This window comes from Stigmatopora nigra, chromosome 21, assembly GCF_051989575.1.
Source record: "Stigmatopora nigra isolate UIUO_SnigA chromosome 21, RoL_Snig_1.1, whole genome shotgun sequence".
NCBI lineage: Eukaryota > Metazoa > Chordata > Actinopteri > Syngnathiformes > Syngnathidae > Stigmatopora > Stigmatopora nigra.
In genome coordinates, this window is record NC_135528.1 from 2,024,223 (window position 1) to 2,048,260 (window position 24,038).

Consider the following 24,038-nt stretch of genomic DNA (forward strand, 5'->3'; position numbering starts at 1 on the left):
GAAACTCCAACACAAAATATACATTTGTGTCATATTTTAGATATACTAGTGTGTTATTAGTAATAATAAAAGAAACTCAACATTGTACTGTATAATGTTCCCAAATGTAAAAAATATTAATGACACAATATTTCCTCAAATATGATTCTGTTTCGAAGCAAAGTGGTCAAAAGGGAGCATAAAAGTAATACAAAAAAACACATTCATAATTGTTTTTGGACAACACTTAACAAAAAGGCAGCTCAGCCACATCAGCTTGTAAGCCGACCCTCACAGTCTAAGCACATCCTCTGTGCTGGGGTCCCTTGTTGCCAAGCACACACAATACACACAAACTCGTACATGCACACACTCACATTCCTCTACAGGCTCTACAAGGGGCAGGCTCAGAGTGCGCTGGAAGCTTGGAACTGTTCTTCAGTGAGAGTATCACCCGCTCCCTGCAGCCGTTAAACCAGAGAGCAGAAGAAAAGCGGAGAGGTGTCCAGGGGAGGTCTAACGGCACCATCCCATTTTACCCAGCACCTATTTTAAAACTGTGTATTGGCTGATGCAATGTTTGCTGCTGACTTTGTGTCTCACTTGGAAGAAGATCAAGATAACGAAGTTGTCACCCAGCATGAGATGTGCAAACACTTTACGGCCTAGACAGAAACTTCAAGAAGAAATATAAGAACTGAAATCTCAAGGACAACCGTGACTTTCAATGGTTACCCTTCAATGTAAAGATGGACTACATATGTTTGAGACCAACAGATTTCTTCACAGATTCTTGATGCGTATCCAAAGGAAACATCCAGTCAAAACACCAACAAAACAGAAGAAGATAAAGGACTCCCATTGCCTAAATCGCTGATATGATGCTGTGCTGCACTTTTGTGTATCACTTACTGTCTTTGACAGCAATTGTAGTGATTGTCAGCTGTGGAGCAGGTGAGCAGAGAAGAGGAGCAGATAGTAGTACTAGCAGCACAGGTGGCAGTAGCAACCCCGGAGGAAGTGCTAGCAGACGATTCCATAAGATCCAGCATGGCCAGTGTACTTACACCTTCATTCTTCCTGAAGGAACAGAAGGTTCTTGTAGGGATGTAAAAGGTGGAAGCCCTCAATATAATGCTAATTCTCTCCAGAGAGATGCTCCACCACCTGATACAGACTTTCCTAAACAGAAGATCCAGCAGCTTGAACACATTATGGAGAATTACACACAGTGGCTGCAGAAGGTAAGTGTTCAGGTTCAGGGTGAAATGTTGCATCAATGCTTGACTTCGTCATATGAAGGAGTGAAATCATGTAGAATAATGATAAGAATGTGATGAGAAACTGCATCAAATCTGTAACAACCCTAAATGGAGTTTGTTTGAAGTGGCCGACTGGAGAATGTTTTTGTTAAGATGTTTGTGTTCCCGTGGGTGTGTGGTCTCTGCACAGCGTCTGTTTGTGGCTTTGCCCAATTTCTTGTTTGGGTTTGTGGAATGAGGCACTCTGGTTAACGCTAAGCAGTGTTTACTGTTTTCTTGCTGTTTCCAAGTGTTTTGTGCCGTGGGGTCAGTTTTGGTGAGAAAAGTCAATGGGGGGGACTTATTGAATGATTAGATTATAGATTGGAACACAACTCCAGTAATATGGTTAGTTTAAGCAGTAGCTTTGGTATTTAGGTCTGCTCGATTTTGGTCTAAATGATGATCCCAAATAATTTAAATGAGTCCTAATTTACATTCATAAACATTGAAAATCTCAATTTATACTGCAATGAATTAGACATGGAGCTATGTGCTAAGATATAATTTTGAAATGAATTTTGAAAAAGAAGACACATTATTAAATAAAGGAAACTCAAACTCAGATGCAAAGTAGTTTTCAATACAAAACACTGTGACTATCAATAGCAGTCTAAAATCTAACAGTTAATTTGTTTCACAGTAGTTCCTTATTACTATTTAAAATTTAACGTCAATCCAAGTCCTTACTACACAGATAAAAACACAAAGAAATTGAGAACTTGATTCTCAATTACACGAGACGGTTTTTATCCTCACCGACGTCACTGGGGGTGCTGGAGCCTAACCCACCTTACTTCAGGCCAGAGGCGGAGGTCACCCTGAATCGGAGGTCAGCCGATTGCAGGGCACAAGGAGACGGACAACCATCCATCCAGACACTCATACCAAGGGACAATTTAAAGTGTCCAATCAGCCTACCATGCATGTTTTTGGAAAGTGGGAGGAAACCAGAGTACCTGGAGGAAACCCACGCAGGCCTGGGGAGAACATGCAAATTCCACACAGGTGGACCAACCTGGATTAGAACCCAGGACCCCTGAGCTGCTAACCACTCAGGCTGCCGGGCTTCATTCTTTTTTCTTTTTGCATCTATTGACTTTTCATTCTCTACTAATTTCTAAGCACATACGTTCCAGCTTCTACAACATCAGAAAACATCCCTTTTATTTAGTCAACAAGTGAATAATAAATTCACTCACTTTCACTGAGTCAGCCAGAGAGCAGATGTAGTTGTATGTCAGTCACCCCCTGTTCTCCAGTGGGCTGTCTCTTTAATGGCAGGAAGTAAGAGAGACCCCAAGAGACGCAGAGTTGGAGAAGACAGAGTTCTTTATTTATTTAAGACAAAAATGTGTGTGTATAACTCCTCACCTCACAGATTGTTATTAGACAAAAACAGAATCCAATTCATTCTTTTGCTATTTGCCATATTCAAGATCTTTGTCAAACATTTCAATATTCTCACTTCCACTCCATGTTTTAATCTGAATTAAGACCATATTTTCTCCTGTACTAATACACTTCTATTAGCAAAAGCCATAGTATTTCTCGTAGATTAATACTGTCAGATCCTTGGTTGAGCAGATTTGATATTATTGAAGCCCTCAAGGATGAAAAGTGTTCAAAATAAATGTAAAAAATAAAAAAAAATCTAAATTATTAAGATAAACGTGGTCTGAAATGTGTATTCAACCCTGTGTGGCAAAATATAACATATTTGATAAATTGATTTTAAGCTATGTGATCCCCTCCTAAATTATTGTGGCCTTTTTGTTCTAAGGGACCATTAAAGGCTCAGATATTATTTTTTTGAAAATTTACTTTGTGGTTTGGTATCTAAAAGGTTAACATGGAAGGTTTTTAGATATGTTCCTGCTGTATATCATAGATTAAATGAGAAAATCCCATTGAATTGAGTAGAGGAGCAAAAGGCATTTTAAAGCTGGTGAACAGCAATCATTTTGTACTTTGGAAATTCTGGAGCTTTTCTGCAAATAATTCATGCTGCTATTTGTTATCTATCTTATTTGTATTTAACCCAAGAACGTGACAAGATTTCTCAGTATTTCCACAAAATTTATGAGAACGTTAAAGTTATATTTCTGTTTTAGCCATATTTCCTTCTTTTTTCTTGACCTTTTTTAATGTTAGTAGAATAATTTACCATCAAAAAGGACATTGTTACAATCTCTACCTTTGGTAAAAAAAAAACAGCATTGTAAAAAGTCAAATAAGTTAGTTGTGAAAAGCTGGTGGTTTGTTTTAACTTCAAAATGAGAGATAGTAATGTAACTTGAGGCTAATGTGCAGACCGATAAGACCTCATGGATTTGATAGATGACAAAGCGACCAAGGAATTTATCAACTCAGGCTATTTTCTAACAACCACATTGTTGTTGCGAAAATCATTGGGTATGCCTGCTTTCCATTTGTACTTTTAATGTTTTTTCACTACTCACATTTGAGGAAATAACCATTTGTCAATATGGTATGCGAGAAGTCTTGCTCATAGTGTGTTTCAGTGAGATGTTGGCAGATTTTGTACGTCAGAAGGAAGAATGAGATTATGAAACTCCAGCAAATGCATTTGGGAAAATGCCACAAATATATCCACTCAAAATAGCTCATGTTTTAAAGGAATACTTAGATAATATAAGCATAGCGCTTTCTTAGAATCAAGACAATACCATGGCTTTACTGAAGTTTAACTCGAAATTTCAGATTACAATACAATTACTTTAGTAGTTTTTAGTTTGATGTGTCACATTCAAATCCTGTGTGTTTATTCAAAAGCAGCCTATGTGTCAAGAAAGGCCAGGGGTGAAATAACACCAGCTTTATCTTTGTATGGTAGACCCCATTATTCCGCAATAGTTTAAGTGATACTATGAAAACAGAAGGGTGCCGTTGGGCGAATGACAGATTGACTAATGAGACCTCATTAGATGATAATTCCTCAGATGCAAAATAGAAGCATATGAGGACGTACGCTACCACCACTAATATAACCAATACTCTATCTTGAGTAGATTAGCAGCAAAACAATGGGTATTTATCAATTGACATTTTGGAACAGAAAATCAATGTTGCGGATTTTAGTTCTGCATACTTATTGTTCCCCAGCAGCGTAGGGAATGTACAATTGGCATATTTAAATGTGTTTTGTGTATATGCATCTTTCATTCCTTCATTCATTCATTGATTCATTCATCCATTACATTTTTCCCCATCCTAGTTATCCTCACAAGAGTGACCTAAGCATGGGAACACCCATAAGGAAGGGTGCCACTGGGTCGTCTCTAAGATTGCTTTAAAAGAATTAACAGCCAATATTAACTTGAGATGTAGCAGCATTGATCTGTACATAGTAGGAAATGCACAAAAGGCATTTCTATTGACTTCGCTGGCTCTCTGTTAACATAGACCTTTAACACAGGACGTTGATTCAGTTTGATAACACTTTTTAGGGGTGACATCAGGATGCATTTACGGTTTTGCATCAGACAGAAGATTAAGGGCTCCGTGCAGCCTATCTATGTTAATCACGGCAGTATTTTTACTGCTTGACTTGGAGAACACTTTTACTGATGTGCTCCAGCCAACACTGATGAAAGAGATGGACAAAGAAGACTGTTCCAGATAGTTGCCTCGTGCCAGGGTTCTTGCCACACATGGAGAGAAAGAAAGTGAGAGAAAGAGAGAGGGAGAAAGAGTAAGAAAGAGTGAGAGAGAGAGAGAAAGAGAGAGAAAAGGAGAGAGGGAGAGAGAGAAAACAGCTGTTGAGGAAGCATTACAAGTTTGATCTTTTCTTCCTCAATGTAGGGGGGAATATATGGACCCTGATAACATTCCTGACCAGTCAAAAGGTGGTGTCTGTTTGTCCAAGGATTACTTCCTGAGCCTGCCCAACAAGGAAGAAGCTCAGACAAGTTTGGCTCTGATCATTCAGAGAGGTGGCAGGAAATGCGTAAACTATTTCACACATAGGACAATGGAAAGAATGACAATTCATAAATATGCGAACAAACATAGTGCTGAAAATTGAAAAACGATAAGCATTGGCAATTAAGCCATCAAATATAGATAACCTACCATTTTTAATTCTGGAGTTTGAAGTTTATTCTTAATCCGTAGAAAATTGATTTTTAATGATCCTGGTGTTTCACTGTGATAAAAGTACTGTGATTTTACATAATAACAGTTTCTGTGTTGTAAATACACATCTCTTAATTGACAAAGTAAATTATATTATCAAACTAAGCAATATTTACTTATTCAATTATGTTTTGCTATTATCCTCATATATCCCGCTAAAGCATATCCCGGCGTGTGAGTCATTAGTTCGTCGGCCTCACAGTTTGAGGTCCTGGATTCGAATCCAGGTCGTTCTTCCTTTGTGGAATTTGCATGTTCTTCCTAAGGCCTGCGTGTTTTTTTTTCTGGCTACTCTGGTTTCCTCCCACATTGCAAAAACATGCAAGGTAGCCACTCTTGGACATTCTAAATTGCCCCAAGGTATGAGTGTGTGAATTAGACAATTAATCAATCATCTGTAATTTAAAACATTCAAAAAATTGGTTACTAGTATGACTGTCAAAGTGTAAAGTATCAAGATGATCACTTCATGATTAATGGATGAGTAGGACGGCAAATCTAGTGTCCATAAGAACAACAACAACTGACATGATATGTCTGTAAAAATGCCCAGAAAATAGTGAACTTTTAAAAATGACAGTCACTACTCTTCTAATATCTCCAAAATAATGAACCATTGGCAAAGGTGGTCAATTAGCAAACCAAACTTTTCCTCTACACTTGGGAGTCAAAGTAATAGATCTTCCCAGTCAAAAGCAGCTCAGACCAAGATATCTTAAGAAGGACAGTCTGTGCCAAACTAAGCTGTTGCACAAAGAGAGAGAGAGAGAACGGGGGTGGGTGCAGCATCTTATCCCTGTGAAATTCCCATCATTCTGCTTCTCAACGAGCACGATGTACTGCATAAACAGTAGTTTAAAATTTACAATGAAACGTGGACTGCAGCTTGTTTGACTTACCATATATACTAGATCTCATTCAACAAAGGGAGAATATGTTTCTTTGCTTAATATTATCAGAGGGCCACACAGTATGGCTTCGGAAACAGTGAAGGAACCTTTCCAGTTCAGGGACAGCTTCCTCTACTGTAGTTTATTTTCAGTAAACATATGGGCCAAAAACAACAATTGGATGATTTCGATAGACAAGGACATTCTCAGCAGGATAAAAAAAAAGTTCTTCCTTCCTAACCCGACAAACATCTTGTAGAAATTGCTGAAGCACAGTATAATAATAACTTGTAGAAAACGTTTTTGGGTTCCACTTTCTTTGAGATTAGGAATCTTAAACAAGACATCAAATTCACACAGCATTATGGCCAAATGAATATAAATGTGGAACTGAAACATTTTTTTTAGCTCAATATGACATTCAGTTGAAAAATTATGATGATATGTGGAGATCTGTTTGGAAACTGATCTTTTTTTCATAGGTTTTGCTCAGTAAATTACTCGGGTCACGTTCAACTTGACAAGAAGCTTTACATTTTGCAGCTGTAAAGCATGCACAGTGTTTGCTTTCTATCGCTCAATATACAGAATCACTCTCTTGGGGCTGCTATCCAAGGGATTTTTTTTAACCTTCATGGTTATATTGTTCCCTAACATGAAACATGGTTGGGGGATTGGGTTCTAAGCTAAAAGTGAAAACTTACTCTTCGGTATTGCTTTTTATTATTGGTATGAAATCCATGTTGAAAAATTGAGCTGTGCACGAGTGTTAGTCGTGTCAGATGGTGTTCACACCTGCACTGCTTAATTTGGATTATACCCAAAAAGTAAGGTGGTGAGGACCGTTCGGTTTGATATTAATACAAACAACGTAACTTTGGTTTGGAGCAAACAGCCTGAGACCTTGCCTAAGGGCTGGTTTCGGTTTGCATCCGTACCATGGTTTTCGAAACAGTTTGGAAAGTATACACTTTTTTTATATACCGTATTTTTACGACTATAAGGCGCACTTAAAAGTCTTAAATGTTCTCCAAAATAGACAGTGTGCCTTATATATTGGAAAAAACAGAAAACCAAAAACGAAAAACCACCACTGTCGGATATTAAAAAAACACAAACGCTTGGACTGAAACAATACTGTTAAATATGCAGATGCCATTTTAGTTTACATAATCTTCCATCATATAGCTCCACCCCCACTGCAAGATTTTATACAAAAAAAATCCAAAACATCAACAATGGTAACAGACTTCCGTAGCCACAGATATTATGGGAAATGTTGTTTTGTTAACATTACAGCTCAGTTTTTTTTTACTTTTGTATTTAATCATATTACCCTGCCTAGACCATTTAGTCCAGGGGTAAGGGACCTATGGCTCGGGAGCCATATGTGGCTCTTTTGATGGGTGTATATAGCTCTCCGCCTTTTTAAATCATATTTTTTCTTCATTAGACTCTTCTGCATGTATACTCTCATTAATACACATTGATTAGCAACAGTGAAATAATGTTCTCAAAAGAATTCCGACTTTTTTTACTTTCAAAATGGTGAAATTAATAATAAATGCTCACATTTTCATGTATTTTGACTTTTAAATTCTGGGTATGGCTCTCAAGGAATAATGTGTGGTTTTTTTGTGAGGTTGTGGGAGTCTTGTGATAATTGAAATGTGAAAAGGTACCAAAAAGGCATTTTGGTCCAGATCAAATAAGGCAAACTAAATATTTGCCGGGTGTGAATACACCATTAAATTGATATTTGAATGAGCATTTCAATGTTTTCTCTAAGATATTAACAATTGGTGGTACAAAAATCAGCTGAGATGAGAAAATCGATAGAAAACAGGCAATTAGTTGTACCTCTTCATATTACTCTGAACATTTACCCAATTCAGGGCTTGCCAAAATTAAAATGACGGAATTAATCTTTGCTGTTTTGGGGATTTTGCAACATTTGAGCCGCTAAACAAGAAAACTTTATATAATATTGGGTTTAAATCCAGATGAATTGCCGATTTTGTAAACTTTTAAAGTTGAACATTTGATCACCGCGAAGGAAATCACAACTTTAAATTAGTCATAATGATGAATGATATATTTTATTAAAAGTGTTAAAAATATCTGTATCAAAACGAAATGAAAGAAAAACAAATAAAAGGAAATTATGATCCACTTACAGAACACAGGTGTTTGGCTTTGGAAGTGTTTTTTGCACCCAATGATATCATTTTGAGACTGTGCCGCATGGAAAAAGATCAATATTGAAATGTTTTCATAAAGAGATATTTGATCTTGAATGGAATGAAACCTTTAACACAAAACAAAAATTATTTTCAATGTACTTTACCCCACTCTTGATTTATTTTTCCTTTTTTAAAGAAATGCCTGAAATGAAAACAGTCTTTCAAAGTTTGACCATAATATTATTCTGGGCAGGGAAGTGTAAGTCAATTCAGCCTGAGTGATAAATTGTAGTCAAGAAAGTTGCCAAATGCTCAAGGTTCACATCTCAATCTAACACAACTACACAGCTGAGTGATTGGGAGCCAAATGTGCGATAGGGTATCTTTGATACTGCACGCATTGAGATAGCAAGTGAAGTCATTTTATCAATGCCTACACCAAATCACAACAGTAAGACTGATGAACATTGTTTATTCCATTGACTTAAAGTTTTGCATTATTTATTTTTTAAAAGGGTGATGCTGTTAGGGTTTACTTGCCTGACTTGAGCGCGGGTAGGCGTAGGCTCAATTTCCGCTGGTGGCGGTATATAATTGTGAGTGTGTATGGATGTCTGCCTCTCTGTGTGTCATAAAGCTGACTGGCGACTTGTCTAGAGTGTGGTCAGCCTTTCGCCCAACTGGGATAGGCTCCAGCAACCCTTAGGGTCCATGGTACAGAAGTGGGTTAGGGTTAGTAAGAATTAATGATGAATGAAAGGTTTTCTAATGTACTTTTTACGCGGGTGCCTTCAATACTTGAGCTCAAGAATAATGTCCCTCCATTTTTCTTCTTTCAACATACAACAATATTGAGAAAAGGTTCTATTTAATGGTGATTCTGGCATGAAGAGTGATTTATTAAATTGTGTGTTTTATATCCTTTCTTTTTTATTTCTTGTGATATTTTCAAGTTCTTGGTTACCACTCTTGTTTGATTCCCTTGTATCTAACAACTATAATTTTTAGTAGGGAGAAAATTCCTCAAAATTACTACATACTGCCTCAGAGGTTGAAGCTCCCCACGGCGTCTCCTTAACTCTCCTTGACACATGTTCTGTGAGTAGATAGCTTTGTCTGTCAACGCCCAACTTCTTTCCAAAGGCTTCATAGAAACATTTTACCTTCTTTTAGAATTAATCCTAGTGGAATAACGCTTGTTTTTACACAAAGAATCACAATCAGATGGTTGAAAGAGGTGCTCAATTTTGAAAGAAAGCTTGTGGAGTCAGCTATGTGTTAAATTGATGACATGACTCAAGTAAAGATACTAAGCTAGACAGTGGTAGATATGGAGTGAGTGCAGAATATTGGGTAAAAGATTAAATGTCTGGGTCTCCCACAGTGTAGAGTTGATTGAATAGACATGACTGATGTATGACTTGGTTGTTTTGGTTGCAATATTACTTAGTATGTCTCTTAAAGAAGCATTGAGGCACTGTTTCTTAGTCTTTGTTGGGTTGGCTTCATCAAAATAGTGTTTTCTACGTCTCATCTCATCTCCTTTTTTGAACCAATTTATCTTCGTTAGGGTCGCAGGTTGTCCTGGAGCCTATCCCAGCTGATTCCTGGCCAGAGGAAGGGGGCACCCTGGATTGGTGGCCAGCTGATCACAGGGCGACTAACCATGCACACTCACAATCATACCCAGGAGCAATTTAGAGTGTCCAATCAGGCTACTGTGCATGATTTTGGAATGTGGTAGGAAACTATTGCATCTGGACTAAACCAGCACAGGCCCAGGGAGAACATGCAAACTCCACACAGGTGGAAGTGACTTAGATTTGAACCCAAGACCCCAGAACTGTAAGGCCGATGCGCTGACCACTTACGTCAACGGGCCGCCTGTCTTCTAAGTGTAGTCAGTTAATGCCTAAATGTTTTGTGCTGGATCAGTTGGAAGCAAAACCAGGACCAACACAGGCGTTTGAGGACCGGTTTGGAGGGCCCCGATCCACAGTCTACACATTATCTTATATATTAGTTAGCACTTGCTGTACACAAATAAACTTTCAATAAATATCAAACAGTATAAACATTTTTAGTAAGTACCATAATGATATAATTGGAGCAAGGACAGAGCCAAGTCAAACTAATTGATAATTTTTGTTTTGTTTATTCCACACAATACTGAAATTACTAATTCATTTTCCTTATCTCCATTTCATACCAAGATAAATTTTGAATGAATTAAAGAGTGACTTAATGTAAACACTAACCTATTGGGAAGATGGAGGACTGGAAGACATTTGCAAGGGTGTCCCAGCATGCCTGGAGGTGGAATAACAGCACAAGGCACTGTATGTTGATTATGTCAGCAAACAACAGTGCCAATTCAGGAAGAAATGGACTTTGCTTTTTTTTTGAAGTCCAATACACCAATGTTAAACTAGATAGTATTTTATTGTATATTAGCACAGTACTGCAACTATTGACAAAGATAAATGTACTGCTTATATTTTGTATGGTATAAATAACACCATTACACTATGTATTTTTTTCTTTACAGTAGCCGACTGAACAAAATACATTTTCTTATCCTTGCCAGTTAGCTTGCAGTGATTTCTTTATAAATCTGACAATGATCAAGTCAAGTGAGGTTTGCAACTGGTCTTGTCATTCACGCCTGCAATACAAATAATTCTTGATGTTTATTTTACATGACATGTCTGCAGCACAGGCAAAATTGAGAACATAATCCCTATGTAAATTGTAGTGTGTCTGTGTGTAGATGATTCTTGTGTCACACTCCTGTCCATTTGAGCTGTGGAGGACTGTTTGACATACATGAGCCTATGTTTGGATGAATTAATCTACGGTTTAAGTGACGGCCTGTTTAGCCTCAGAAGAGATGCTCTTCTGAGTGTTATGACAATTAAATACTTAATAGTGCCTTGTGGTAGTTGTCTTGGGACCATCAAAAATCACAGTTTATACTGACATGATGATTAAATGAAAGAGTCTGTGGGAAAAGGAGACAATGGAAAATAGATTTTAGGTACAATATTATTTTCAATGTTTTTATATATATATATATATATATATATATATATATATATATATATATATATATATATATATATATATATATATATATATATATATATATATATATATATATATATATATATATATATATATATATATATATATATATATATATATATATATATATATATATATATATATATATATATATATATATATATATATATATATATATATATATATATATATATATATATATATATATATATATATATATATATATATATATATATATATATATATATATATATATATATATATATATATATATATATATATATATATATATATATATATATATATATACGCAACCCAATCAGGAAAAGAATAAGCGGTTCAGATGATAAGAGAGGCAATAATTATATTAGAATTTAATATTGAGTTTTGACAGCTGCCGTCATATTTTTCAGATTGAAGCACCGTATGGTCATTCCAGGCCACATTTATACCTGCTATTACTATATTCACTAAGATCGATACTATACACATTCTGTGCAGGACCCCTCTGTTTAAGCTAGTTACGTCTGATTTTGCGTGATCTGGAATTGTAAAGTTTGAGGGCTGCTTAGTCCACAAATCACTCACAAAACAAGCAGTAATAGCAAATTCAAACAAAAGAAACAACGTACACTGTGTTCTTAGCAGCTGTACCAATCAGCTATTGGTTCATTCCATGCTGTTTGTAATTTGTAAACGTCATAAGGGCAGTCATAAAATGTGGTCGCTCTGCACACGTGCCACACAAAACAGCAAACCACTGACCTGAATGTTTACTGCATTTGCATCAATCATCCATTGAATGTCAGACAGCTGCAAGTGTTTCAAACCCTGAAGCTTGACAGAAACACAATAGTGGCTGTGCATGAGCTGCACATTATCCTTAACAGCGGCATCTATTATCCTCGTCTCCTGGCATAGTTGAACCCCAGGTCACACTAAAGCAGTTCCATGTGGAGGTGTTAGTCCGGTTACTGCACCTCGTCTTCCCTTTTCTCTTGTCTGTTAAATTTTCACTTAAACATGAGTTACAGAAAATTTGACTACATACAATGACACATCCCGCATACTTTTTTTTAGTGCCGCCATGTGTATTGTACTTAAAAAAAAGTATCCTCAGGGTTTTTAGACTGCGGTCTTACATGACTAATAGTGGATGAGTTGAAAATGGCCGGTGAGCAATAGTCTGGGCCAGGGTTTCTTGTGATAACCTAAGAGTTATGTGAGCTGACTATCACAGGCATTAAAAAAACATGTATTATATAAGAAGTTTGGAGGAAAAAAAGAGAGAAGGAGTTCTTACATTACAGCTCAATGTGGCGATATCTCTTGTGATTGAACGCAAGATTTAGATGGGTGTATAATTTGCTAAAAAGGATTTTGAAATGAAAATAAACAAAACTTTGACAGAGAAGGAAACTTCCACTATTAAATGTCCATTAATTTTGATGAAAGGACAGCTTGATAAATTGTGTTGCACCACACACACATTCTCAGCCTCTGTGAAAGGATCTTACCCTTTTTTTGTAATGTTCCAACTAAGTAGAAAATGTCTACAGAATATAGCAGTTTCTAAGAATTTGGAATTTTACGGGTAACTGTTACCGTTTTATTTCTAATCATTCTAACCGAGGAATTTGGCTGCTCAAAACATTGAGAGTAGACAAGACTTCTATTTAAAATCTTATATTTGGAAATACATTTAGTTTGATTGCTTGAATGTTTGTATTAGACTGAGGGCAACTGTTCTTGTCTTTACTAAATGACACAAGAAAACCAATACCAGTCACATTCCTGGGCAAATGTGTCCCACAGGAAAGATTCACATACTCCGTCACACATCTAAATCTTTCTTAAGCTTATCTGCTTGCTATTACCTTTCTAAGATGAAGAAATGGGTCTGAGTTTGCTGTTGTTTGGTTTTAGATGCATTCTCATGTTTTTTAGGGCTCATTTTCTGGTATATCATCTCATAACAACTTAACTGTAACCAGATAATATGGGAAAATATACATCTATGCAATAAGCCTAATTGTCAATATTTATTTATCATTTGAGATACTTAAGTTTTAATCGTTTCAACTTTGATTTACTCATATTACAACCCAGAAGCGTATTATTTGTTATTCTAATATACACATACTAGAGAGAAAGTTATGTCAACTAGTCATATTACATGTTCACATCAGCATTTATTGCATTTTTTTTAATCCTGGGACTTATTTACAAAAATGGTACTACTGGCCTTTTGTAACATAATTACAATACAGTACTCTTGAGAAACATTCCCTTCCATCTTTCTTCTGGGTTTCCCCTACTATTCAGAAATAACATTCTTGAGTAGTCAAGAGATGATTAATGATTAAATTCACCAAAATATTTTTTTAGAATGACTTTCAAACTTTCATTTTTCCCTGTGATCGACTAGCAACAAGTTTAGGCTCCAATGTCGGCCATGTATATTCATGCCAATGACACCAAGGAAGTCACCTGTTGTCAAAACTAAGTGACCTGAAATCAACAGGATAAATAAAGTGAAAGCTAAAAATGCATTTACACTCTCCCTGCTTATTTTTCTATTTATCTAGCATTTATGTTTTAGGGTAGCCTCGTGGTTGAGTGGTTAGCGCGTCGGACTCACAGAGGAGGTCCTTAGTTCAAATCCAGGTCGGTCCATCTGTGTGGAGTTTGCATGTTCTCCCTAGGCCTGGGTGGGTTTTCTCCGGGTACTCTGGTATCCTCCAACATTCCAAAGACATGCATGGTAGGCTGATTGGATACTCTAAATTGCCCCTAGGTATGAGTGTGAGCATGAATAGTTGTTTGTCTCCTTGTGCCCTGTGATTGGCTGGCCACATATTCCGGGCCCGAAGTCAGCTAGGACAGGCTCCAGCACCCCCCACAACCCTAATATGGATGAAGCGGTTCAGAAAATCAGATGAGGACAGGATATCACCAAAATGTTCCCAAAAAGGTTGGAACATAGAATTCTCAAAACTATTGACCTGTGAAAAGAACACTGCCTGCTTCAGCCTATTTGACAATTTAATGCTTCTGCAACAATATGGAAGCAGTTTAAGATAGCTTGTTCCTGTTACAACATGACTACACTAAAGTACTGATTGCAAGCTCCATAAGGATTAAAAATTCTGTATTAATGGATACAATTGGTATGCAGATTCTTTCCTTCAAAATTTTCTGTTTTCAAGAAAATTGGTTAATAGTATTGAGGCATTGGCAGATAATTTGACTAATTCATATAGATTTACACTGAAATTTTAACAAGTTTTAAGTAGATGTGCTTTTGCAATGTTGGCAAATGAAGATCAGGAACATACCGACTGAATTATTAACAGTCGCAGAGGATGATTTTGATGCTGAAAATCATATCGACAGTATAATAATAACTCTGGTTTCCTCCCACATTCCAAAGACATGAATGGTGGGCCTTTTAGACATTGCCCTGCGATTGGCTGCCCACAAATTTAGGGTGTCGCCCCGCCTCTGGTCCGAAGTCAGCTAGGATAGGGTGTTGCACTCCCTGCGACCATAGTGAGGATAAAGTGGTTCAGAAAATGAGATGGGATGGGTATTATGGTAATGTCTACATTATTTTCAAACAGCTTACACACACACTGGAAAAATGAAAGCAAGGGAGCTGTGAGAGGTGACAAGAATTATGTATCCACTTTTCATTATTATCAGCCATGAAGCAAGTTAGGGAATTTCCAGAATTGGAGAAAATGAGAAAGGAATGTCAACAAGAAAGGAATTTACTAATTGGTAGGGCAAGGAATTTTAGTTTCCAACCTGTAATCTTAATAGACAAAAACAGTAGACAGAGCCAGATAAGGAGGTGAATGGAACCACACTCTACTTCATAGGTTTGTTGAATGGGATGTTGCATGACTAGAAATACATAAAATCCCCAACATGTTGTCCAGCAATCAATTTGTAGTTCTCACACAAACAGTTGCCCATAGTACAACAAAATGAATACATTTACATTATAATTTTATAAACAGAAGAGGAAATAAGTAGCTTTCAATATAAAACCAAGTGATGTACCGTATTTTCACGACTATAAGGCGCACCGCATAATAAGGCACATCCTCAATGAATGACATTTTTTCCATATATAAGGCGCACTGGATTATAAGGCGCACTGTCTATTTTGGACAAAAATTTAAGACTTTTAAGTGTGCCTTATAGTCGTGAAAATACAGTACTTTCTACCATTTAATTGGGATTTGGGATAGTCTCTTGAATCTTTACAAATAAAAACCCATATGCAGCAGTGGAACATACCTCTATTATTAAATGCTGTATATATAGAGTCCAGGACCACCCATTTCCAACTCTCACTGATACCTCTCAGTACCACTATTGCAGCTGTTTAGAAAATGATCAAGAACTCCTTTTGAAGGAAGTGATGCACTAAAAGGGAAATGTCAGAGAAATGGTAAACATTCACGGTAATCTTTAATAATGATAGCAGGGAGTAGCATTTTGAGAATGCACTCATTCTTGGCCCCCCAAGTGAACACAATTTAGCAGTTTCACCAAGTATGTATGGGGAAGCGCATATATTTTTTTGTGTGTGTGATGTTTCCCATGAATCAGCACACATTACAGTACAATCAGTAACCTAAACACGTTTACTTTAACATGGTGGACAGAACTTATGCTGATAAAATAAAAAGTGATCTGGATCTTGACATATGCATTTATGTGACACACACTTTTACTTAAATTCTGGATAATCCAAAGAAGTTGTGTGTTCAGGAAGTACTGGCCAATTGTTTGTCATAAAACATCTGAAGTGAGTGTAGTTTATGGAGATGAAGCTAAATTGATATGAATCATTTATACAGCTAATATAATGCTACAGTTTCTTGTTTGACTGTCAAGTTGCATCATCAATAAAGTCCACGTGTAACCTGTTAGGACGAAAGCACAATTGTTTTTTATTTATTTTTTATACTTAGTTCAAACCCTTACTCAAAATTTGGCAATTTATTACACCTTGTGGAATGTCTCATCCATGTATACTTTGTGGTAGAAAGTCCCATTTTTGAATTCCACTCTTGCAACTTTCAACCACAAAAACGGAATGCAAGTAAATGAATATGTCGAATAAAAGCCTTAAGTGAGTCTATCTAAAATGCCCCCCCCAAAAAAGCATGGATTTCTTGAGGCTTGATAGATTTTACTCAAAAGTCTTTTTTTCGACCACCTTAAACCGATTTATATGGAAGATTTTACATTACTGAAAGACATGGAATTAACAAAGTGCTTCATCATGTTCAAGATGTTATGAGTTTTCTACATTTGTCATCTATATCTCCTATTTATATATATTTCAGACTCATTAACTGAACCCAACTGCAGAACATATGGCTTGATTGTAGTCATTACAGCAAGCCATGGCTTAAATTTACATGTGTATTAGTTTATAAAATATTGTACATTGCCTGTTGTTAGTCTTACATTTGAATAATGTAATGGCTTCTAGGTCAATCATCTGAACACATTTATAGGAAAATTTAGGAAATATAATGAGCTATTAGACAATAGGGGGCTTAGTGGCCTCACAGTTCTAGAGTCGATGGTTCGATCTCAGGTCTGTTCTACTGTGTGGAGTTTGCATGTTCTCCCAAGGATTCTCCAGGTACTCCAGTTTCCTCCCACATCCCTAAAACGGGCAGGGTAGGATAGTTGAGCTCTCTAAATCGCTCCTATGTATGATTGTGAGCACATATGGTTATTCATTTCCAATTCAGGGTGTCCCCCGCCTGATGCCCATAGTTAGCTGGGACAGGCTTCAGCATCCTCTCTAACACTTGTGAGGATAAGCGGTTTAGAAAATAAATGGATGAATGGATTGTTAAACAATGGGTTAAACTATATTTAAATCTCTCAAATCTCACAATTAAAAACTCACTTTTACCAGTTCAATATAAAACGTGTACTCTCCAACCCTTCATTCAGCACAGATGTGAGCCATTCCAAACCACACACTTGGGACAAAAATAGAAAAATGAAATGTTGGCTGTTCCTATTGTGTTTTTGATAAGCTTTCCAATACAGCAGAGATACTTGAAATCCTATTAGAACTGGCAATATGACCACATTTTCTTTCTCTGTCAAAATTGAGAAAATATGAAGGACATTAAATCCAAGAAAATTCCCCAAGAAGTTTAGACATTTAACTTTCTTATATCGTACAAACCATGCTGCTGTTATGCCATTTTACTCTTTACATTTATGATGCTCATTTTAATCTGGGAATATTGTAGCTAAAATTAATGTCACTTTAGCAACACAGTAGTATGTTCAGCATTTCAACTTCATTTATTTCATTTTCTCATCCGGCCTGTTATAGAGGAAGCATCAAGAAAACACAACCTTTTCTCTCTTTTCTTTCAAGGCTTACGCTGGGTCTGCTTTCAAAAGCAAACACAACTTTCTTTTTTTAGATGAAACCTTTAAGTGAACCCGTTTGGGTTGAGAGTTTACCCAGAATCATTTTACACACATTTCCTTGACAGTGAGGTGTTAATTCCAGGTTATAAACCTACAAAGGTATCTAAGAAATAAAAACAGTACTAATAAAAAGTGGTGTTATATAGAAGGTAAATGTTAGGGGGGCAATCTTGTAAGCTTTCCCATCATTTACTATCACACTCTTGTTTTCTTGCCAGTGATCAAAAGACATGGTGGTAACAGTAGCTGAGCCTGAAAACCATATAAGGCACCCATGTGTGTCCATATAATGGCTTCCAAAGTGTATAATTTGATCGACTGTGTGTGGGTATGTGTGTATATTCCTGTTTCTCTTCTGCCCTATGCATTTATTACCAACACCACTACTTTCATACAAAAGACACAGAATAACTGTTAAAATTTCAGTCAGCCATCCATGCTTTCACTACGTTTGCCCTCACGGTGACACAGATATCTCAATTGGTTCTCAACAGATGGACAAACCTCCAGTGTTTTAGATTTCAAATGATTTGAGAAGAGTTTACAACATACACAGAGTTCAGCTGTCTTACATTTCACAATGAAATCATTTTCAAAACAAAGTTATACTATATGATTTACTATAATGCAATGTAATCTAGCCACATAAGAGCTATTATTTCAAATTGCATTTCCTTGTCTACATTTCAGCCAAAACCATGATAGGCTGTGAGCTAATATCAGTGCAAGGTAAATAAGTAAGCGAGTATCCCACGAATGAAGCAATGTGCGATTTAACGTTTACATCCCTGCCAAGTGGGGATAGCGCGCTGACGAACAAAATCAACTGTGGAGCTGTATGTTTTAGTTGGAAAGAAAACCTTTTCATTCTGGTTGCAAAAACCCATCCATCATATCCATCCATTTTATGTAGTAAGGTCTGTTTATTCTAAAAAAAAAAAGTTGGAAAACACATGGTACATTTATGTTCAGATCTGGGAATCCTTATTAGGCTTGCATGTTTCAGCATAAATAAAACATCTGAGAATGTTCATCATTGAAAATGAGTTTGATTGTCATCATTGATAACTAAATAAACTATTCAATTATGTATTTTCTTTGACACAGATTGAGAATTACATCAAAGAAAGAATGAAAACAGAAATGGCTCAACTTCAACAGAGCGCTGTTCACAACCATACAGCAGCGATGTTGGAAATGGGTACCAACATTCTCTCTCAAACTGCAGAACAAACACGAAAGCTGACTGATGTTGAGACACAGGTACTATTCTGGAAAACAGAAGGAATAAATAGGACATTAAGTCCGTCTTAGTTTATGCATGCTTCATAAACCAAACTGTTCAACATGTTCTCTTAAGCCAACCCAAGCCAGAAACATAAAGAAAAGAATTTGAATATAAAGCAATGCAATCCTGAATATACTGATAGACCTTTACTTCATTTTTTTGTGTGCTTGTATTTCTCAAGGTTTTAAACCAAACATCTAGGCTTGAGATCCAGCTGCTGGAAAATTCTCTTTCCACCAACAAGTTGGAGAAAGAGCTAATGGTCCAGACCAATGAGATAACCAAGCTCCATGACAAAAACAGGTAAAGTAGTAGAAAGCTCAATCAAACACATGGTAACCCAGAATGTCTAGAAATAGAAATGGCATGAAAGCAGTACTATGTTCACCTTTTGGCATAGTACATCTAACATGATCACAAGTCTGTTTATTTTATAGTATTTGTACCTAAGGACTGTCAATCAACAATTTCATGTTACTAAGCTATTGTACTGATTCTTTTCGGTTAACTCATAATAAAGTCATTAAAGTCATTATTTTCTCCTATGTGTAGCTCCTATAATTTTACATTCGAATATATTTTCTCATCTTGCTAAACATTTTGTTCATACACACCTAAAAATTATCTTGGAGAAGCTACTGCCAATTGGAGTGGTGCCCTGAACTGAGCCACATGCAAATAAATACATGACTCTCCTCCCAGCAATACATTTAGCATCGGTTTATACATGTATAATCATCAATTCTGAATGAAAGAAAAAACAACAACAATCAGTTGACTTAAAAAATACTCAAGGGGATTATCAGAATGGAATGTTGAAAGCTTCAGCAAAGACATCACTTCCAATTGCAAAAGATGTATTTTATTCTTTTTATATCGCTAATGTAAGGGAATGATTCGTGAATATCTTCCATGAGTGAGGTTGAAAAAATAGCAATCATATGTACCCAGAGGATTGCAAAATTCTAAAAGGACAGGAAGGTTAAATATCAAGACTTAACTTTTTTAGTTCTTACAGCTGGCCTCAATATGTAATTTGGTAATGTATTCTCAAATCATGTCACAGAATTGGTTAAGCAAACAAACCTGCACTACTCGGCATACATTTTAATTTACTCAATTTACTGATTTACACCTCACATTTTTTTTTCTGTGTCAATTTATTAGGAGGTATTTGCTTCTTAACTGCTCCCGTGATGTATGTGGTGATGTTTAGCTATTTTCTTTGTTCATCGTAATGGTGGTCTCTATAACTTTAACATTGCAGTAGTCATGTAATGATTTTAGACCACATAAAATCAATTATTTTCGGGTTGATTTATGTTTTTTTTTTGTTTTGCATCAGCCTCCTGGAGGAGAAAATGTTAGAAATGGAGATGAGGCATCGTGAAGAATTGGAGACTCTCAAGCAGGAGAAAGGAAGTCTCCAGCTTCTTGTTGGTCAGCAAAGCGGAGTTATTAAAGAGCTTGAATCCCAGCTAAGTCGGGCCACAGGAAACAGCACTGCCCTACAGAGACAACAGCAGGAGATGATGGACACTGTGCACAACTTACTCAACCTTTGCTCCAAAGATGGAGGTAAGATACTGTCTATTTACCTGACATACATGGAGAAGCTTTCGAATCTTTGGTCTTTCTATAAATCTCTGAAAGTATTCTCCCAAAAAAATAATTCATTGCCTCTTCACCATAGAGCTATTTTTAGAACATAGCCATGGGCTATATGTGATTCTCTGCGGTGACCTGTTGAATTCGGACATATTGGTAACGCCCCCCTTAACCTATAAAAATGGTAATTTTTCCTTATCTGACCACAAGTTGTGAAGAAAATCAGTTCCATCAACCAGATTTTGTAGAAAGTCATCATTAACTTTTTGTCCCTTATTAAAAGATGCGCTAAGCTTTAACATCAGTGAGTTTCCAACCCCCTTGAATTTATGAAGACACATTTCAGTAAATCATTCACTCTTATAGGAAACAGGGAAACACTGCCTGCAAAAACTTGAAGCTCGCAGCATGACATGAGCAATGTGGTTCTACTTTTAACCTGGCTGCTCCTGTTAAAGGGGCTTAGTGGCTTTGATAAACCAGTGTGATACTAGACTTAGAACAATTGATTTTAAAGGTTTTATTTATAAAACAACTGTGCATAATTATTGAAACACATGTCAAACTGAATGCCATTTATAAAGCCTAAGGATGATTTTATTCCTCAGAGTCTGACTCACTTGTAATAACATAGGTTTAAGAATTTTCCAATGAGCACAAAATGACCTCACGCCAACACGGTCCATTTATTTTGATCAGTCAGGGTTTATTTTTCAGTACAAAAACCAAATAACATGACAAAATTATTAGATTTTGCAAGAGTAAATGCATTGTTTTTTCTTTTTAATGCGTTGCAATAAAAGCATTTTTACGTATGTTGACTTGCTCTACAAATGTTTCGAAAACAAAAGATTATTAGATTAGATAGCATGAATAATCAATGTTGCTAGTTTTTGTCATTTTAATAGACTGTGCCAATATAAGGTCATGGTTGAACTGATCTGCTCGTTCGTAATCCATCTGTTTGGGCTGGATCTGTGTATATAACATTTAATTTCCAGGGGCTATCTTGGCTCACCTGCTGAGTATGTATTTTCTCAGCCTCTTTATGTAGGTCCAAATGCAACACATTGGTTTACTGGAACTGTCAAGTTCAATGAAGTCACTTTGAATAAATATTTGCTCATTTAACCATCCCCCTTTCTCTTCCTCCATTGATTAAGTGCTTTAAAGCATTTCCTGTATTGATTAGTGGTGGTCTCACCTAGATGATTTGCAATATGGCTGTTGCGGTGCGGTGGGTCCTTCCTTCCACAGTTATGCATTTCAGGGTTGAAGCAGGAGTGTGGGTTAGAGGTCGTGCCTTTCCTAACCCCAGTTTGACCAAGTCAAACTGTAATAGTTCCTGAGGGATGACTCGTCTGAATAAGGTGAAGGGTGGCAAGATAGATTTCACTGATCATTTGACACACTGAACATGTTTTCAGAATGTGTTTAAAACCATTTCAGTCCTATTTGGTGTTGTTACCTATTTGGTGATGTTACCTAGGTGCTGAAACAATGGAAAACATTTATTTTATGGTGCACTGGTTGATTTTTCTCCAGGCAATCTTGGCTCGATGTCCCCTTGATGGTAGTGAGATTGTGAATTTGAGTGGTTCTCAAACATTGTGCAATGTGACTGGCGGGCAACCAATTCAGAGTGTCACTGAGCCTGCTGCCTGTGGTTAGCCGGGATAGCTTCTGTACAACTTCCCCCTGATGAGTTGATCATTTGATTCAAGTGTGTTTCTGGAGCAAATCATGGAAAACAGACTGGTGTAGAGGTTCCCTTGCCTGACCCAGGCTCGATTCCCACCGGTATGCTTGTGAGTGCTGATAGTTATTTGTCTCGTTGTGTGCTGACTAGTCTTGGGTGTATAAGTCTGCCTTGGGCCTCAAATTAGCTGGGATAGGCTCCGGCAACCCTTACGATGATACGCGGTACAGAAGATAAATGATTAATTGATTGATTGAATGATTGTTTTGATTTCATATATTGAAGTTGTTTAGATTTATGTTCATGTGCATTTGTTCATGTGCTTCTTCCTCACTGTACTGTACTACTGCTTGAATAGAACACATTTTGACATGCCTGTTATTCATATTAATACATTGAAAAATAATGGTCTCATCATTTTCTTTAATTTTGTCTGTTTCACACATCTTTACAAAAGAAGGACACTTTGATCAGGATTAAAAGATTTTGTTGGAAGGTTTTGTGGCTCAGGGAATGAATTACCGAATTTTCGTATAAAGTACTCCTCTACTTACAAACAATTTAAATTACAAAAAAGTCATAAGTAGACGTACGCCTGTACTGTGGAAAATACAATTATTCGCATGGAATAAGAATGCACACTCACTAATCTAAATCCAAAGTGGTCATTTTATGCCCATTTGCCAACCACTGCAATTAAATGTTTGAATACTTTTTCACAGTATGTGCAGAACCCTCTTTTTGAGTGCGTTGTTAAACCACCAATTTCCCCGAGGAAGTCTTCAGAATAAAGTTTAAGTAACTATTTTTGTTCCATTATCTGTTATTGTGGTTAGGACAAGTGTATACAAGTCAAAGCAATTGTTTGTAATTCCATTTTGTAAAATGTGGGCAGCACTTTCTATTAAGTGCAGTGTACATTTATATCCTTTCAGACTTTGAAAACAAATTAGAATTATTTGACTCATGTTTTCTAGTAATTCTATTTTTAACAACACCGATATTTTAACATTTTTTCTTCTTCAATAGCGTATGAGCAATTTTTCCATCTGTTTTTTCCAATATTGCAGTGAAAACCGATATGTTTTATGTGGCTGGATGAAGCAATTTGTTTAAATTGTATTCATTATCCAAAGCTCATTAGGGTGCAATGAGCCGCAGCCTGCCATTAAAAGTAATTGATCACAGCTTTCGAACACTTTTTCAAAGCTGCTAAATGCAAAATAAGAATTTGTTTTACAGTTTTTTGTTATCTTTACAGAATCAATGTTATTCATCATTTCTATGTCCTTTTTTAGAAGAATTGAGCCAATTGAATTATTTTTCAAACTTGAATCATATAAAACATGAATTTAAAATGGT

General features: G+C 36.4%; 2 protein-coding genes across 2 annotated transcripts in view; both read left to right on the forward strand.

Moving 5' to 3' along the window:
* The window catches only part of samd12 (sterile alpha motif domain containing 12), a 303,220-nt gene that overhangs the window by 189,167 nt on the left and 90,015 nt on the right, over positions 1-24,038 (forward strand). The window lies entirely within an intron of this gene.
* Positions 384-24,038, forward strand: part of angpt1 (angiopoietin 1) — a 42,632-nt gene continuing 18,977 nt past the window's right edge. The window contains exons 1-4 of the mRNA XM_077743461.1: positions 384-1,223; positions 19,189-19,344; positions 19,551-19,672; positions 20,715-20,947. Coding sequence (XP_077599587.1) covers positions 858-1,223; positions 19,189-19,344; positions 19,551-19,672; positions 20,715-20,947 — 877 coding nt within the window. The 5' untranslated portion in view covers positions 384-857. The remainder of the gene's footprint in view (positions 1,224-19,188; positions 19,345-19,550; positions 19,673-20,714; positions 20,948-24,038) is intronic.